Here is an 18130-nt window from a genome sequence, read left to right as displayed (position 1 = left end):
ACTGGAGTGCTTCTGCCCAGCATCCAAAAAATTGATATTGAGCACAACATCAGCCTACTGCCGAGGCCATGAGGGAATACTCATGACGAAGTTTTACCATAGCGGCAGAGCGTAGGACTGGTTCGATACGTAGCAACATTGTTCCTCGTTTTTTTAGTCTACATCGATTAGCTAGTGCTATATGTACATACGGGGAGCCGTAGTACGGACCCCGGCACGCTTCTGTTGAGGGGCGATGTCGGGTAATAAAACATCCTATCCTATCCTACGGTAAAGCGTGATTTAATCATAATACATATAAAAATCCCCCGACCTGACCGTCTTTCTGCAACTTCACCTTCTTGTTCTCATACCAGAAGTATACCGTCATGATGCCGAGCAGAATCAATAGAAGTACTTGAAGGGAAATTGTTGCGATGATCCCCGGAAGGTATCGCGGAAGATCTTGCTGACGATAGATAGTAGTAGCAATGATCCCACCTATTCCACCGAAACTGACTGTGATCGCCGTAGTGACAGCCCGTTTAGATTGTGAGACGATATTATTGGAAGTCTGAGCATGGAAATGAGTATTGAAGCGCGAGAAAGAATAATGACATACATATGCTAGAAGACCAGGGATACTTGCCGAGCAGCCTGCACTAGCTAAGAATATTCCTGTTATGAGAGATGAGTCAAAGGAGATGCAGGAGAGACATCGCCAGACTCACCTGCATAGCGCCAACCAGACATGTCAGCATAGCCTATCAACGCCAGTCCAATTATAGTCATCAGTGCTTGTATGGCGAGGAACAATGCTCTCATGCGATATCTGTCCGACAACCACGCAAAAAATATAACACTAACAGCCTGCAGAACAAAACTGATAAGCTGCCAGTCCGATTGAAAACTCATGTCCAGCTACTTACCGTGAAAACGTACGGAGGAGTGATCTGTTCGTGGGATGAACATTAGCAGAGTGACAACTAGCCGAAGTTTACTGACAAGTAATAGAGACATCTCCAAATTCCAGCCCATGCCGCTCAAAATCGAACTTGCGAAGAATCTACGATAAATATCGTCAGTAAAGAAATATACATGAAAGCTGTAAGACGAACGCGACTGCGTACGCTGGGACTGTTACACACAGATACATCGTAGCTACATTACTACTATGAACAGCACAGTCGGAGGTGAGAGTCAAGATACTGACCAAATATCCAGATTTTCCAATCACTGAGATGTAGCAGCACCTTTCCTCTCAATGAATCAGGCACTGAATCACCGCGATCCTCTTCAATACGTCGTAGCACCAAGGCAGTCTGTTTAGCGGTAAGGAAGGTATTCTTGTCGGGAAAGTCGGGGATAAATATCCAAGATGCTATCCCAAATGCAATAGTGGCCGCTCCTTCGATGATCTGCAAGAATCAAGACATGTAGACGATCTTCAGCGTAAAGTTCTTACAAAGATCCACGCCCATCCACTGAGGCCTCCTTTGCCATCAAGAAGACTCAGAGCGTATGCCAAGATGGCGCTGAATCCACCAGCGAGGATCGACGTCACATGCATCGCAGCCAATCTACATCAACGAGGTCAGCCTAAAAGATTACAGCTCCCATGACACAGGCCCCTCGTACTTCTTTTGAACTTCATAGCGTTTGTACCTAGTACACAGCATCGATGAATATGAAGTACAATGTGCTATATATGATTGGCCCACTCACCAGGTAGTCACGATGAACACCAATGCCGGGAAAAACCCTGCCTGATACAGAGTAAGCTACCAAGATGAGCCAACCATGCCATTTTATTCACCTCAAAGACACCTAGAAGAGTCCTGCAAAGCGCCAAATATTCCCAAGTTGGAACGAAGCCCATTGCCAGTTGTACAGCACCCCAAGTGATAACACCACCGCTCAGGAGATTACGGGCTCCAACTGCGCGCAAGCACAAATTGCTTGGGAGTTCGCTATGAACATGATAGTTATAAACGTGTCAAGGGAGCTTGAAGCGCGACAACATACAGAAGAATGTATGGGATGAAATAGATGCATGATACGATATTGTAGCGTGTGCCAACATCCAGTCCCTTCCAGTAGGGATGATGAATAGTAACCACAGCAGTAGGGATACATTCGTACGAGATCTGCACTCATTTTTGTAACAAGTGCTATGCCTATGTTCGTCCTATCAATGAGAGATAATGCGTAGAGAGATCCAAGTAGGGGTAAGAGCCGCCAATCGACGTGGCGCCTGCAAAAAATTGAGCATAGCGCACCGGAAGGACTGTAAAAATGAGACATACATTGTTTTGCGTTCAAACAATGCGGAATAGACTTGCTCGCCACTATCGCTGTCGGTCGCGACTTCGACATCAGATGACGATGGCAGGGGCTTCATAGAGAGTGTTGTCGTGTGTTCAGTAGAATCTGATATAGGAAACAAGGGGGGCATATCCGTAATGCCAGAAGAAGATGGAAGACCTCAGCTCGTTTCTTGATGTTTTAATAGCTCAGCAGAACTGACCAATCATGAAACCAAAGAGTTTTAGAGCATATCACCTAAATGCAGATAGAAGGGTCCCGTTGCAGTAAAGGTGCATCCATAGAGGAGAGCTATGTACAGTGCCCACCATTATGGGTCGAAGACGTACTTATTGGTTGCCGTGTCAACCGGAAGCACGGGTGCTCGACATTACAAGTCCGACACATAGTTACATACAGCTATCTTCCTACTCCCGTTAGCACCACATAGCTATGAGTATTTATGACTCCTTCAATCTTTCACGCCAAGCAGAACCGGTTTACCGGTCATTCTGCGATTGTTTATGTGGCTGAGCCGAATGAATTGGCCTTCTGATCAGCCACAACGTAGGGACACCTGAAACCGCTCACCCACGAATAGCCCACTCCCCTCGCTCCCTGTCATTGTGGCAGGCAGCGAGATCAAACTGACAAACTGGCCCTGACGAAAGCATCGGTTGCAAGCCAGGAGGATCTAGTTCAGCGAGCAAGGCCTCGGAATGTACTGGCGAGAGCACTCAAGGGAGCGATTCAACGAAATTCCAGGATTAAGTGGCAGGTAAAGAAGAATGTGTAACCGGTGAACAGGCTAACTGATGTAGGGCAGTTACCACCTGTTAGAGGCAAACAATGCGTCGTCCACAATACCGATATTTTTACCACGACATGACACAGAATTGGTCCGGCAATCCGGAAGACGCAGGAGTGCAGTCGAGAGTGTGTTATTGGTATCACGTTGAGTGGAAGCCACAAAAACCTAGAGGGCGGCTAGTCTCATCAAGCAGACTCAGCAATCCGTATGAAGACGAGTTGTTCAATGAGGAAGGCAAGTTGCTTTTGTATGGCTCTCTTCTCTTTTACTTAACTCCCTTTTTAGAACTTCTCAATACTTACATCATCCGGCGTCTCATCCTTCATCGTTCTCCAGCACAAATGGTGCCAATTCCCGATAACGAACGGTAGTTCCCTAGCACAGAGGTGACGAAACTTTTGCGAACAGGCTTGCGAGTACTCTCTATGAGCTTCTTTCGTTGTAACCTGTAGGGCTTATGACTTGAAAGGACGGCCGCTGGCAAGCCACGGTACATACGAGTCCATGTATCCAGACCGTCATCTTGTGCGCGTGTTGATTCAAACTTTTGATATGCGTATCTGATTAGTGGGCTCTACTATAGGGTTATATACCGGAGTCGTTGCCGTCACATTGTGGAACATCTGTGAGGCCTTGAACGTGTCTACTACCATGTGATACAACCTGATGCGAATGTCATATTCACTAACAAGTCCCGGCCTGTCGGACGAGCCATAGTCGTCGACATAACCCTCCTCTATATTTTTACTGCCATTGACTTCGCCCTCATCTGGTCGAACATCCACTGCTCTGTATTTATCAACCACGGACAGAATCTTTGGACAGAAAATGTGTTTTATGGGAGTCCTGGGGTAACGACAATAATCAGTGCGGGTACAGCAAGCGCCGTCGGCACTATCCTTGCGGATTCTACCATGGTGTGTGAGGTTACAATGCTAATTTAGTAATTTCCGACTCAGCTTCTAACTCGGGTTAATTGATTGTAGATCTGGCGCTGTTGGATAGTCTGGGGCCGGCAGTGGGTGATCGTTCTCTTGCCTATACTTTTCCTTCTTAGCGCAACTGGTAAGATTTCCGAGATCCCTCACTCAGCTGGTCTACTTACAGATCAGCACAGCGTTCAAAATCATCGGTGAATACCAAGACTTCAACATCTCCAACGGCTACACTTTTGATTTCGTGCTCTATTCATCCTTCCTCCTCGCTACAACTTTGTGGTGCACCTCTCTTATCGTTTACCGCATTGTCACTGTAGGAGGCGAGGCAGTGGGGGGTGAAGTGAGAACTGACCGTCACATCATCGAGGTCTTGGTCGAGTTGTCGGCTCTTTATTCGGCATGCTTAATCTTATACGTGGGGTTCTACGCTCGTGATTCTTACTTGGGACCGTACTTTGATATCTTAGCGGGAAGTACAAGGGTATGCTTGTGTTCTTTCTCTGGGTTCACATCTAACAGACATGCCATAGGGAATTGCCCCGACGCTTCTTGTAGGGCGTGTCGCGGCAGGTCATGCCCGCCCAGACGACTCTTGGCAGGGAAGCGTCGTATTGGGTTCGCTCCGCTTTACTTTCGGGACGCACACCAGAGGCCATGGTTCCACGATGAGCGACGATCCTGAAGCTCAGCGGGAGGGAGATAGCGAGTATGGCCATCCCATCCTCTTAGTGGAATCCCAGGAAAATGGTCTCGACGCCCAGCAAGATAGACCGGAAGACGATCCAAACACTGTACTCGTTGTATCAAGGGATTGACGACGTGAAAATGTCTTTATGACTGCATGCATTTTTGATTGCCCTGTGTTCGTTTTGTATCCTCGTGCTATCGTTCATGCTCTACTTCTTTACTGCTATTGACTTTTATGCACATATTTTAGCCTTTACAAAGGTTTTGGTATCCTCTTACGTCCTCGTCTTGACGATGAGGGGTGGGTTCCAGAAGGCTGCCGCACTACGACTCCCCCTGGTTTGTTGCCGACAGCAGATGCACTGCCTATGACTGGAGTGCTTCTTCCCGGCATCCAAAAAATTATTATTGAGGAAAACATCAGCCTACTGCCGAGGTCGTGAGGGAATACTCATGACGGAGCTTTACCATAGCGGCAGAGCGTAGGACTGGTTCGATACGTAGCAACATTGTTCCTCGTGTTTTTAGTCTACATCGATTAGCTAGTGCTATATGTACATACAGGGAGCTGTAGTACGGACCCCGGCTTGCTTCTGTTGAGGAGCAACGTCGGGTAACAATACATCCCATCCTATCCTACGTGCTTCGATACATATATATGGTAAAGCGTGATTGAATCATAATACGTATAAAAATCCCCCGACCTGACCGTCTTTCTGCAACTTCACCTTCTTGTTCTCATACCAGAAGTATACCGTCATGATGCCGAGCAGAATCAATAGAAGTACTTGAAGGGAAATTGTTGCGATGATCCCCGGAAGGTATCGCGGGAGGTCCTGATCACGATAGATGGTAGTCGCAATGATCCCACCTATTCCGCCGAAACTGACTGTGATCGCCGTAGCGACAGCGCGTTTAGATTGTGAGACGATATTATTGGAAGTCTGACCATGGAAATGAGCATTGAAGCGCGAGGAAGACAAACGACATACGTATGCTAGAATACCAGGGATACTTGCCGAGCAGCCTGCGTTAGCTAAGAATATTCCTGTTATGAAAGATGAGTCAAAGGAGATACGGGAGACTCCTCAGACTCACCTGTATAGCGCCAACCAGACATGTCAACATAGCCTATCAATGCCAGTCCAATTAATGTCATCAGCGCTTGAATGGCGATGAACAATGCTCTCATGCGATATCTATCCGACAACCACGCGAAACATATGACACTAATAGCCTGCAGAACACGCCTGATAAGCTGCGAGTCAGATTGAAAACTCATGTCGGGCTACTTACCGCGAAAATGTACGGAGGAGCAGTCTGTTCGTGGAATGAACTTTTCATTAGCAGAGTGACAACTAGCAATCGGATTTTACTGACAAGCAACATGGACATCTCCGCATTCCACCCCATGCCGGTCAAAATCGAACTCGCGAAGAATCTATGATAAACATCGTCAGTCAAGAATTATACATGAAAGCTGTAAGACGAACCCAATTGCGTACGCTGGGACTGTTACACACAGATACATCGTAGCTACATTGCTATTATCAGCAAAGTCAGAGATGAGAGTCAAGATACTGACCAAATATCCAGATTTTCCAATCACTGAGATGTAGCAGCACCTTTCCTCTCAATGAATCAGGCACTGAATCACCGCGGTCTTCTTCTATACGTCGCAGCACTAGGGCAGTCTGTTTAGCGGTAAGGAAGGTATTCTTATCGGGGAAGTCGGGGATAAATATCCAGGACGCTATCCCAAAAGCCATGGTGGCCGCCCCTTCGACGATCTGCAAGAATTAAGACACGTAGATGATCGTCAGCGTAAGTCCTCACAAAGATCCACGCCCATCCGCTGAGGCCTCCTTTGCCATCAAGAAGACTCAGAGCGTATGCCAAGATGGCGCTGAATCCACCAGCGAGGATCGACGTCATATACAGCGCAGCCAATCTACATCAGCAAAGTCAGCCAAAAACGTAACAGCTCCCATGACACGGGCACCTCGTACTTCTTTTGAACTTCATGGCGTTTGTACCTAGTACACAGTACCGATGAATGTGAAGTACAATGTGTTATACATGATTGGCCCACTCACCAGGTCGTCACGATGAACACCAATGCCGGGAAAAAACCCGCCTGATACAGAGTAAGCTACCGAGATGAGCCAACCATGCCATTCGATTCACCTCGAAAACGCCTAGAAGCGTCCTGCAAAGCAACAAATATCCCCAAGTTGGAACGAAGCCCATTGCGAGCTGTACAGCACCCCAAGCGATAACACTACCGCTCAGGAGATTACGGGCTCCAACCGCGCGCAGGCACATATTGCTTGGGAGTTCTCTATGAATGTAATGGTTATCAACTTGTCAAGCGAGTTTGAAGCGCGACGACGTACAGAAGGATGTATGGGACGAAATAGATGCATGATACGATGTTATAGCGTGCGCCAACATCCAATCTCTTCCAGTAGAGATGATGAATAGTAACCACAGTAGTAGGGATGCATTCGTACGAGATCTGCAGTCATGCTCGTAACAAAGGCTACGCCTATGTTCGTCCTGTCAATGAGAGATAACGCGTAGAGAGCTCCAAGTAAGGGTAAGAGCCGCCAATCGACGTGGCGCCTGCAAGAAATTGAGCATAGCGCACCGGAAGGACTATAAAAATGAAACATACATTGTTTTGCGTTCAAACGACGCGGAGTAGACTTGCTCGTCACTACTGTTATCGGTCGCAACTTCGACATCAGATGACGATGGCAGGGGCTTCGTAGAGAGCGTTGTCGTGTGTTCAGTAGAGTCTATTCTAGAAGACAAGAGGGACATTTCCGTAATGCCAGAAGAAGATGGAGGACCTCAGCTCGTTTCTTGATGCTTTAATAGTTCAACGGGACTGATCAATCATGAGGCCAGCGAGTTTTGAGCACATCACCTAAATGTAGATAGAAGGATTGCGAAGACGTACTTATCGATTGCCGTGTCAGCCGGAAGCACGGGTGCTCGACATTACAAGCACGACACATAGTTACATACAGCTGTCTTTCCACTCCCGTTAGCATCGCATTGCTATGAGTATGTATAGTAACACTTACCTGCTTCAGGCTATGCAGTGTGACTCGGAACTTTACCCTTTACTTTTTTATTCATTTTTGCCAGCTACGATCCCCGTCGGCCCGTTGGTCCATACACCGTAGTCTCCCATCAATCCACATGGCCGACGGGTCGAATCCTCGAAATAGATGACGATATCGACTACCGGCGGAAGGAGGCTCGAACGGTGCTCAAGGCACTGAAGTAACGTACAGGAAAAAAACTCACTAGGCCCAGAATTTATATATATGGTCCAATGAATGTCGATCGTGTATCGTCTCAAACAGGAGCCTGGCACACCCTTAGTGACACCTGAAAACCTTAAAATTGCAAGGGAAGCCCTCCTCCCGAAAGATACGCTGCATTGGATGAAGTGGCAAGTCCGAAGAAGACAGGTCGGAGCTCGGGCCGTGAAAAAGCTCCTGCCAACAAATAACAATTTTCCCACCAATGTCACTTTTTCCACCACCATCTTCCTCGCGCAACGACAGGGTCTCAGTCTCCTCATCCAGTACGATATCTTCGCTCTCGGTGCACTTATCGTCCTTGAAGATGTCAGATGAAGGGCTGTCGATGGAGAGGCCTTTACGTTGCGAAGGAGGCTAAGGTCTTCACCCGGGACCCCCGCTTGTGCTGCTCTGGAAAATCTATTCTTTCGGCATCAGTCGTCGTCTTTCCCCGGGTCTTCTCAAGAGATTTTTGAATCCGTCGTTACCTTGCTTGGACGACGCAGACAGCCTCTGTTTCTTCGTCAGTATCCGACAAGGGACTGTCCCAGGTCTGACTCTGCTAGCCAGAATCATTCAATAGTGTGACGGCATCTGCCCTCGCTACGTTGGTTTTAGTCGGTGCCTACGGGTCAGTGAGCGTACGAGGATGGTAGGCTTCAAAGTGAGATAGCGAATTTGATGCTTTCTGGCTCTTCGCGACTAGTTATGGTTGGGTTGGTGCGTTTCTTTTCTTTATTAATTTATGGCGCATTCTTAATGATTTAGATGTTCTTCTTCAGTTCATTGTCGACAGATTCTTTTAACCTGGGATGATTTCCCATCGACTGACCTCAACGTGTTTTCGTCGTGGATATGGCGCATATATCCACGTTAGCTGCAGGTTCGTACCTTTCGCTCAAATGTTCTTTCGTATTCTCATTCTCTGCAGAAAATTAGTTCAGTTATATGACTAGCTACATCGAGATTCGAAACAGCACAATACATCAGTTTAATTCTCTTTTTACCAATGCTAGCACGCAAACTTGCGTCGCTGTTTGAGTGGGACAATTTTCTACAAACTTGCATACTTTCCCATGACAGCATGATTTGCCATCACGAGTTTCGCGTTTTCCCTCGGAAGGGAGAAGATTCACAGTCAGGGTGGTTTCGTGGAAGTCGTTCTGATCCGCAGAGAATCGTTCTGATTTTATACCCTTCGATTCGGGAGGTTGTCGTGATAGTGGTGCGGTTTCCACCGTTTCTACTGGGATGGGTAGACGTCTCGCACTCGTACTCGCATCAGAAAATCTCGGAGGTGTTACTGATGGTGACGGCCATCTCTGGTCTCTGTTGCAAGGTTTGGTATTCTTGCCGGTGTTCGACATTTCGTTGATCTTTTGACCGTCAGTGATATTTGCTGGTAGTTATCTCTGTAGCAGTTCCGGCACTGGCACGTCCATGATCAAGGGCGTGCAGGCCATCGAAAAAAGGGCTTTTCATTCTCCGTTCTCTCTCCCGACACTGATGCGGCGCACATAGCACTAAATGAAAACCTTCCCACTGACATTCAAAGGCTGTTGGACTCGGCAGGGTCCACGACTGCCAAGCCACCAAAAATTGATCTCATGATGCAGGTCGTGCCTGTTTCTCTGCTATATAAGTATGACGCTCTTGTGAAGCGTCTCCTTTTGAGCTCCTGCTCGCCACCCGTTCGTTTTAATCCACGATGCTCCAGTTCGTGAGCGAGTGCTTCCTGATCGTCTTCATCTCCTATCCGATCCTTTTCTTCTTCGCTGGGCTGCACCCTTGCTTAACCCATCTCACGCCCATACTACTCCTCGGGCTGACTGTTGTGTCGACGTTGATCGTTTCGACGATCTTGAATTTTATTCTTTGGTTATGGGGGGAGACAGAGGGGAGAGACGAAGAGTCATGTTGTCGAGAGAAGGGGGAGGCGCTGATCTCGGACGACAAGCCGATGTGAGTATTGTTCGTGTGTGTTCACGTTCTTCGCTGAAATTCCTGCAGACCGGAAGGCCTTGTCTGAGAGATCCGTGCTGTTGAGTTGAAACATCTTTTTCTGGGCGTTGGGGAACTACATTACATATCGGCATTTGTGTGTGGAGGGATAATTGAGTCCGAAATTTTGGCGGTCCTTTGGTCCGAGTTATCACCGGCGCTTGAATTCTTCTCGCGGCTCATCTTCTGATGACCAGACTTGCAGCGGCGGTGATAGGTTGCATCCAGTGTTGCAAAGATGAGGTCGAGACTAACGACAAAATCTGTAGGTTTTTATATGCAAGTTCTCGGAAACCAAGTACACTCGTCATGAGAACTCAATGGTACTCTGGATACGCACCGTTTCCAGCTCGACGTCTTACCCAAATATGATTCTTAGTACCGGTACGAACCAGTCTGCTTACCGGAGCAAACTTTGCCGACAACATGCTTGATACGGCAGATTGGTTCCAGTCTAGCTCACGTAGCTTCCGGTCGATGCTATCGTTCTTTTCAAACAAGGTTCACTGCCATCCAATGCTGATGTCACTGACTGGTGAATCTTCCGCAAGGGCTTGGTGATGTTCTTACCCTCGGGGTATCGATTCCTTGGCTCTTCCGGTAGCTCTTATGGCATGCTCCTTGGTGCTCATATCACGCGCTTCTCGTACCCTGTCTTACCTTCTAGAGAGCTGATCATCGCGCGCTTCAATTTATCAACTAGTATTAGATCCGGCCGTTGTGTTTGTCCGATCTCAGAGTGTATACATATTATATATGGCTGCATGCTGCATTACAGCTGTCCAGGTCATGTATATTGGCTTGTATATGAATTCTTTCCGGCGCTTCCTATGTTTCTGAAAGCCGAGAAGGTATAAAACAATTCTGATAACGTATTCCTCTTCCTGACGCTGGGGGAATGATAGGGTGTTCTTGGCGTTTCTCACGAGCCTACTTGTACCCTCCAAAGCGGGGTATCATAACTGCCTCTTTCGTCATAGAACTCGTCCATTAGATGGGAGATGAGTTTGATACGTTCCAGGACGTACTACTGTGATATGTTCTATAATCGTCATACGTGCCAATAACGGACCTTGAATTTATGCTCAAACACTTGAGTGATGCATTGGCCAAGGATATAGTTCTTGTCATCCAAACAAAACTTGGAACATCGTCAATATTGATCATCAGCGACGACAAAGATGCAGAGAGTGCGGCCATTGGTAAGCGAGTCATGTCCTCGGGCGGTGGGAGTGTTGTAAGGTGAGGGTGGGGCACCGTAGGATCACGGCACATAATGATTTAATTGTGGACAATCGTTGGACCAAGTGGGTGTGGGTGGAGAACACGCAAAACTCGACAGCCAAATGTGTGATAGTGGCGGGAGTGGATTAATAGGTGAGCATCTTCGCCAAAAATCCTCCTCTGACATATAGTCAAACTTCGCAGTATGGATCGCCAGCTTCTGGATGTTTGGGAATGCGGAGAGAGCGAGTTAGGAGAACTTTGCACACACAAGAATCATCCCTCCTCCAGGTCTGTGATATCAGAATATATAAGTAGTTCGAACTTCGTAATTGTTAAGAATCAGGGTATTTGTGCTAATACACGAGTTAATGAGTACTCGAGTAAAACCCAAGTCGTGAGCGAGGATGTCCGTAAGCCGAGTTCCAACCACCAAGAGGGATCCGTAAGGGTGCTAACAAGCGCTAGGCGTAGTTAACGAGGGCGTCAGCAAGCGCTAGGCGTAACTGACAGGGGTTCCGAAAAGCGCTAGGCGTAGTCGGTAAGCAGTTGATTGGCAAGCGCTAGGCGTAACCGATCAGGGTTGCTTATATCGCACAGTTAAGTGGACGTATGAAGATGAGTAAAATTAGTGTAAGATTCTAATACAACGGTAAAGACAATATTTATATGCCACTAGTAAGGCATTGAGTCATTATGATTCTACAATGTTCCACAGTATTCTAGTATCAGCAAGAAGAATAGAGAAAGAAAGAGAAAATAAGAGAAAATACTGGTAGGCCGAGGTCAAGGCCGAGAAGGCCGAGAGTAGGCGTATGTTGACTCATGTACAGACCCGAAAAGTCATGAGATCCATAACAGTAATCGCCGGAGAGGGTTAGGGACTGGACTGAATGCGAGAAGGAGCAGCATGGGCCGGTGAAAAGAAGGATGTATAATTTTCGTGTGAGAGTTCGACGGATCTGAAGAGATGATATCGGCCACGTGGAAGCCAGGCTCTGCATATTAATGAGCAGGACGCCAAAGCAGCGACACGACCCCCCTCTTATCCCTTCGAGGGACGGTCAAAAATCTGTTGAACGTGTCGGGTAGGCAAAAGATCAACGCGGTCAGTAATTTACTCGATGATTTCGGCAGGAAAGATGGTACTTATGTGTTTTGATAGTAGAAGCCATGATAGACTCGTCTCCGGGTGTGCGTCGTAGTAAGAGAGCAGCAGAGCAAGTTTTAGATACTGAGATAAGAGGACGTGCTACTTGATATGATCAACGCCACGGCGGTTACCGCATTATTGTCTTTGTTTCCTGGAGACGTAAATGATAACAATGGACGCGGAAAAGGTTGCCTTTGTTTGCATACAAAGAATCACCATGAAAATGTGGCATAGGAATCTATGCATAAGATTAAGGACCGAAGCGAGTCGAGGTAGACGAGTTCATTGTCGTACCAAGAGGAAGGAGCGGGCCGAAAACCCCGAAAAGAAACCAGATCACCCCAGCACGAATTGACACGTGATTCAAACGCGACTTGACGCGTCATAGATCGAACGCGTTTCTGATGCGGAGCAAGCCGTCGCAGGAATCTCAGAGTGATGATGGTGTTAAATCCCCGTACTTCGACCCATTGGACACGAGGAACTTACTGAGAAATCGTGATGTAAGCTCTGCCCCCGAGCTAGGAAACCCAAGAAACAGTGAATAGTATTTAACATAAAGTTAAACAGCAAAACCCTCAAGGAGCTCTGACGTACTTCGGTAGCATCTTGTCAGACGGTATGGAGTTAGTAACGTAGGGAGGATGTACCTTGTGCAACTGTATCAGTTAATTTGAATACAAAGTGGCAGGCCGTCCTTAATTCGCACGTGATCGACGCGTTGAAAATTTTTTGAAGATCTCGATTTCGGATTCTGAGATACCACGATCATTGTCAATCAGTCACTCTCACCAAGGTACTCCGATGGATTTCTCAACAGTCACACGAAACAAGAGTTACAAGACTGGTTTTTTTACGTTATTCCATTACGGGAGGACAAATTCGATGGAGATCTAGAACGCCGTTAACTTCTACAACTTTGTGAACACCACTACTTGCATGTCTGATCCCGGATCTGTGCCTTTGCTCGCATGAAACCGATGTTATAATTGACAATGCACCCGCCCTTGTCTTTGCTATGACTTTGCTAGAGTTTAAGCAAAGTAGTAATGCCACTGTGACGGCTCATCATATATAAGAACAACTTGCCTTGACTGATGTAGCTCACCGAATTCACGATGCCTCCTAGCTCGTCACCCAAAGGAGGCTCATACCTCGAGGAGCTCCCTGCAGAACTCATCCTCGAAATTGTCTCTTGCCTTGATGTCCCCAGTATCAAAAAACTCAGTCTCGCCTCGTCTACTCTCCACCGTATCTGCTTCCCGGCTCTCTTCCAATACCTATTCTTCTATGATTTCGGTGACAGGACCCCGCGCAGATTCCTGTCTGACATGCGCCGCCGTTGCCCAGTTCCCTGCGTCCGAAAACTTTCCTTCAACGACCTTCGCGCGGATGTCAAATCACAGGCGCTATTGAAGTGGTGTGCCGCAGTACGAGAATTCGAGATATTATCCGCATCCAATCCGAAGCTATACGCGCCACTCTTATCCGGACTTGGGGACCTCAGAGCCGTCGAACTTCATCGGGTTACCTTCCAACGCGTTGCAGATTTCTTCGAGCTTCTGCGTAGCCTGTCTGCCACGGTTAAAGATCTAACAATTGGAAATACTATAGAGTTCGTTTCCACTTCCGACAACTATCCGATTCTCCCGCAGACTGGCAGGAGGATCAAAGTAGAGAAACTTGTTGTCAGCTCATGTCTAGTCCTAGAGCTCCTCCTACGAGATGATTCTCCAGTCGAGCTTTCACGTTTGAAGGTCGCAGAAACCAGATATGTAACACCATCTATCATCAACAAACTCGGTTATCTCAACCCTCGTCTTGCCAAGCTGGTCATCCAGGATCCTGCGTTGGAATCAAACAGTGGTGCGTGCCTCTACCTTCGTTCCCTGTAATCCTGTTTAAATAACATATCACAGAATCTCTCGTACTCCCTGCTGTCAAACATTTGACTCTCTCTTTCCGCCTTTCGGAGTGGAGATCCACGCCCCTCAGAAAGCTCCTGAACCATTCGGAGGTCAATTTGGAAGAGTTAACCATAAAGCTCCCATTCGAAGTCATCTTGGAGGAAAGGGGCGAGTGGGAGGGGTTGGCGTTGATGCTGTCACGGCAATCGAAGTTGCAGGGATTGAAAGTCGTGGCATTAGTAAGGCCATCTAGAAGACAAAACCCTCAACTTTCTCTCAATGAATCTCGTCACCTACTCGTACACCAGCGCCGAAGAATACTGGCGATCCTGGAGAACAGTCGCTTCAAGGTCACGATGGATGTTGCTCACCAGCTTTGAATGTACCAAGCTACTATATATAATGTATGTTTAACGTCACTTGAAAATTTTTTCAACTTTTAGATCCTTCATACTATCGCCGCCAAGACCGAGGCAAAGAAAACGCGTCCTATGAATAATGACGAGATGCAAAAGTATCATCCATTCAATGTCAATGCTTTTACGAGGTGGAAGTAATTACACCGCAAAATGTCCAGCTGGTATATACGATGAAGAAACAATAAATAGTCATAGCAGTAGTCTGCGGATGCTTAATGGATAGAAAGATTAGCGTCTGTGATATAGAACATAACCTAGAAAATAAGAAAAACAGTATAGTATATTTTGACACGCTAGCACGCTGGTAAGGACTAAGTATCGTCAGTCTAGAGACCATAATCACGAAAAACACTCACCTTCAGGCAATAACAGGGACAAGCGCAGATCGAGCCCCTTCTCCATTGACATCATGTACTGCTGCTGCAACTTGGGTATCTAGTAACACGTCAGTATGAACCTTGCTAGGCTAGCGACTGGGACACTTGCCGTTATCGATGGGGTTGAGTGGCCACTGGTATTGGAGAATTCGCTCGCTCGTCGACCCAATTTCAACGGCGAGAGGGGAAGCGGATGGATCATCTCCGGCGACAATACTATTCGGTATTGGTGAGCAGCGATAACGTCGGAGAAAGATGATACGTACGACTGCTCAAATACAATCAGCATCGAAGCGCGATAAGACGGCTAGGGCCAAAGAATGTATCTGGAATACGCACAATTTTTAAAGACTCTGCGAGAGTTGGGTCAGTATCGGGTATTGGAAGTTTGAGACGTATAGACTCACCAGATTCGCCTGACCAGCCCAATGTCGTGGTCTCGCCTTTGGTGACGGTATACCTAGAAGGCAGCTTAGCAACAGAGTCCTGTGGAGAAGCAATATTGTAGAAACGTACGGCGCGTCGACCGAAGGTTGCCCCAACACGATTGAAGAAACATAAGCGATGATGAAGGGCCACCAGACGAGCTTGGACATCGTTGATTTAAGAGGGAGAGGGAGGAGTTGTAAAGATGAGAGAGAAGAGGTGTGAGCCGAATGATTAGCACCTGGTGAAGGACGCGCTTTTAAAAGACTTTCGATTTCGTAAAGTGGAGGAACCAAGGAAAAAATGTGGCGCATTTGAGGCTGCAGTTTCCATGACTGCCAGGTCCCCTTAACGTGTCCGTGTCACCGGCAATGCAAAATTATCTGGCCCTGTTCGGTGAAATCAAAGGGGCAGACGAAGGGATAAGCTGGGGCTTGCTGTGGGCGCAGCGCATGATTGCGGCAAGGCTGACTGACGTCGGCGGAAATGCAATGATCATGTCCTTGGTCAGGCATGAACATTCGTCTGAGGCTAGGAGACCTTTCAGCGTCTCTTTCTCTCCATTTCGCCGTATGATTCGTATCACAGTCAGAGAAAGCACCGAGAAATAAGTAGAGTTACGAGAGAATGGAGGACCCGAGTAAGGGCGGAGCTCTGTCTGTGCTCTATTCAGTCCTCCATTTCATTCTCGTTCAGGCGAAACCGATTTTGGCGGATTAAAGAGTTCACGGTAAACGATACGCATCTGCTAATCATTTTCAGTATATATTACGGAATAGAATCAAACAACAGACAAAAGAAGTTGAACTATCAGCATCCTGGGACAGTGATAACAGGTAAGTAACTTCTTGTGGTCCGGGTATCATAGCTCCAAGAAACGGGCGTTCAACGAACGCTTCGGCTCCGAAAAGCACATGGTCACAGGTTGCCGGTAGCGGTTGCTACCGACTGCCAGCCGCAAGTTCGGCTGCATAAAGACATTGCATTTCATCTCTGACGGGGGCGACATCACCTTGACAAGAAAATAGCGGAACATCTGCATCTGCATGTATGGTCAGCATAATAAAGTCTCCGTAATTGAGCAAAATGTGTTATGCAGTGAGATCGTCGGATGAGTTTACCCGACAGTGACGGCCAATTCATCTAGGCACATGAATTGCACACGGGAAGAAATTTTTATTGCGAGCGGTGGGGAAAGCCTAGAAAAAAGTGATCAAACAGACGACTATATCACGACGACGAGGCACATTTATACGTACCGACAACCTGTATCAAAAGTTTCATCTGACAAGATGCTGGATCCTGTACAGCTAGATATGTAGCCACTGAAAGGATAAAATTGAGAACGCTTTATTGACTGTTCTTAGAAAGGGGACTGCAGGACATCGCGAAGCAAAATGGGATGTCCGTTTATTGCGACCCGAGTCTCGCCCTCGAACTGCAAGCTCGCCGCTTGGTGATGGCTAGGTATTTGACTCCAGTACTGGAAATAGTCAGAAGGTTCGCTGGATAAAGAAGGAAATATGCACACTCTTGTGCCACGAAGCTTCCGAAGAAGACAGACATTCTTATGTCTGGACTCATGTACGAGATCGTGAGTATTATCGAGGGACGAAATGTCAAGATAGAGGCTCACGGTGCTACCCTGACAGATCCGCCCTGAGTGTCTGTTTCTCGTCGTCGGGTACGCCACAAATGTCGTACAGCGGTGCACCCATACGGTACGCGGACACAGAGCGGAATGAGGTAAACCATCCAAGCCAGCCCTGAGCGCCATTCATTTCTTTGTTATCATCGTGTGAGATAGCTGGCACTCGAAGGTCGTCCACTGCAACTGAGTATGGTTTTACAGAGGCGGGACGACCTTCCTCTTCGTCTCGGTCCAGCATAGCTGAACCAAAGTCGACAGGAAAGTTCATTCAGACAGACCTGGAATCAGCGGCACGTATACAATCTCTCGATACCATGCCGGCATTGCTGCAATGTTAAGAAATCACAACTCGGGACCCCGTAGGGAAATGCTGCGCAGGCTGAGGGTATGTACTGTGCATTCAACAATGTTCTGGTCGTTATGCACGTTCTAATGAAGAATCTAAAATGGGCTGCGCAATTCCAACAGTCCAGGTATTGTCCAGGTCGGAAAATTATGTTCAGATGGAATACGGACATACCTCTGCATCCTTCTACTTGTTTTCTGTGTGTATGTAGCCAAGACGAGAACGTCGGTGTCCTGGGGAAAGGAACCTGGTCGTCAAGTGCCAATAAAGAACCTCACAGCCACATGCCTTTCCGGCCTAAGTATTTCCGGCCGCAAATTCGGCAATACTTTCCAAGTTATTTCCAAGTAAGAGCAATGCTTCAAGATTGACTTCAAAATTATTTTGAAACCAAATTATACCACTAATCATCTCAAATGAAAAGTATACAACTGTTCAAACTTCAAGTGGATTTTCTAGACTTAAGAGCACTTCAGATGTTACCGGGATACCGAGATGCCGTCTGTCTTTGAATTACCGAACCTCGTGCCGTTGGTGCTGGCATTGCATCTGCACTATGCGATGTGATAGAGGAGAAGAACGGCGACGAG

The 18130-nt window shown here is 47.3% G+C and overlaps 7 protein-coding genes across 7 annotated transcripts; 3 read left to right on the top strand and 4 right to left on the bottom strand.

The window, feature by feature from the left end:
• Positions 1-286: 286 nt before the first annotated feature.
• EV420DRAFT_1273099 (major facilitator superfamily domain-containing protein) lies at positions 287-2283 on the bottom strand (the record flags this gene model as incomplete). Its single annotated transcript, XM_060467739.1, has 12 exons — positions 287-553; positions 602-657; positions 711-849; positions 964-1045; positions 1098-1140; positions 1193-1397; positions 1445-1559; positions 1618-1644; positions 1705-1745; positions 1796-1949; positions 2005-2069; positions 2122-2283. The coding sequence occupies 12 exons, from the start codon at positions 2281-2283 to the stop codon at positions 287-289; spliced, it is 1356 nt and encodes a 451-aa protein (XP_060328666.1).
• Positions 2284-3104: 821 nt separating this feature from the next.
• On the top strand, positions 3105-5195 carry EV420DRAFT_1556059 (uncharacterized protein). Its single transcript, XM_060473658.1, has 9 exons — positions 3105-3237; positions 3294-3328; positions 3380-3510; positions 3564-3619; positions 3678-3719; positions 3787-4011; positions 4081-4159; positions 4212-4513; positions 4563-5195. The coding sequence occupies exons 4-9, from the start codon at positions 3599-3601 to the stop codon at positions 4845-4847; spliced, it is 954 nt and encodes a 317-aa protein (XP_060328665.1). The 5' UTR covers positions 3105-3237; positions 3294-3328; positions 3380-3510; positions 3564-3598; the 3' UTR covers positions 4848-5195.
• Positions 5196-5396: 201 nt separating this feature from the next.
• On the bottom strand, positions 5397-7394 carry EV420DRAFT_1273073 (major facilitator superfamily domain-containing protein; the record flags this gene model as incomplete). Its single annotated transcript, XM_060467737.1, has 13 exons — positions 5397-5663; positions 5712-5767; positions 5818-5956; positions 6016-6039; positions 6100-6160; positions 6213-6255; positions 6305-6509; positions 6556-6670; positions 6729-6755; positions 6816-6856; positions 6907-7060; positions 7116-7180; positions 7233-7394. 13 exons carry the CDS (start codon positions 7392-7394, stop codon positions 5397-5399), a joined length of 1359 nt encoding a protein of 452 aa, XP_060328664.1.
• Positions 7395-11951: 4557 nt separating this feature from the next.
• Positions 11952-12710, bottom strand: EV420DRAFT_1556007 (uncharacterized protein). Its single transcript, XM_060473657.1, has one exon. It carries the CDS (start codon positions 12263-12265, stop codon positions 11990-11992), a length of 276 nt encoding a protein of 91 aa, XP_060328663.1. The 5' UTR covers positions 12266-12710; the 3' UTR covers positions 11952-11989.
• Positions 12711-13532: 822 nt separating this feature from the next.
• EV420DRAFT_1695827 (uncharacterized protein) lies at positions 13533-15170 on the top strand (the record flags this gene model as incomplete). Its single annotated transcript, XM_060479421.1, has 3 exons — positions 13533-14280; positions 14334-14560; positions 14765-15170. 3 exons carry the CDS (start codon positions 13533-13535, stop codon positions 14876-14878), a joined length of 1089 nt encoding a protein of 362 aa, XP_060328662.1. The 3' UTR covers positions 14879-15170.
• EV420DRAFT_1645168 (uncharacterized protein) lies at positions 15099-15713 on the bottom strand (the record flags this gene model as incomplete). Its single annotated transcript, XM_060477746.1, has 5 exons — positions 15099-15175; positions 15223-15385; positions 15457-15470; positions 15525-15577; positions 15634-15713. 5 exons carry the CDS (start codon positions 15711-15713, stop codon positions 15099-15101), a joined length of 387 nt encoding a protein of 128 aa, XP_060328661.1.
• A 201-nt stretch (positions 15714-15914) lies between these two features.
• EV420DRAFT_1481701 (uncharacterized protein) lies at positions 15915-16478 on the top strand (the record flags this gene model as incomplete). Its single annotated transcript, XM_060469796.1, has 4 exons — positions 15915-16113; positions 16240-16273; positions 16323-16379; positions 16412-16478. 4 exons carry the CDS (start codon positions 15915-15917, stop codon positions 16476-16478), a joined length of 357 nt encoding a protein of 118 aa, XP_060328660.1.
• Positions 16479-18130: the final 1652 nt, after the last annotated feature.

Source organism: Desarmillaria tabescens, assembly GCF_030435595.1.
Source record: "Desarmillaria tabescens strain CCBAS 213 chromosome Unknown EV420scaffold_27, whole genome shotgun sequence".
Classification (NCBI taxonomy): domain Eukaryota; kingdom Fungi; phylum Basidiomycota; class Agaricomycetes; order Agaricales; family Physalacriaceae; genus Desarmillaria; species Desarmillaria tabescens.
Note: the sequence above shows the minus strand (reverse complement) of the source record. Positions and strands in the feature narration are given on the sequence as shown.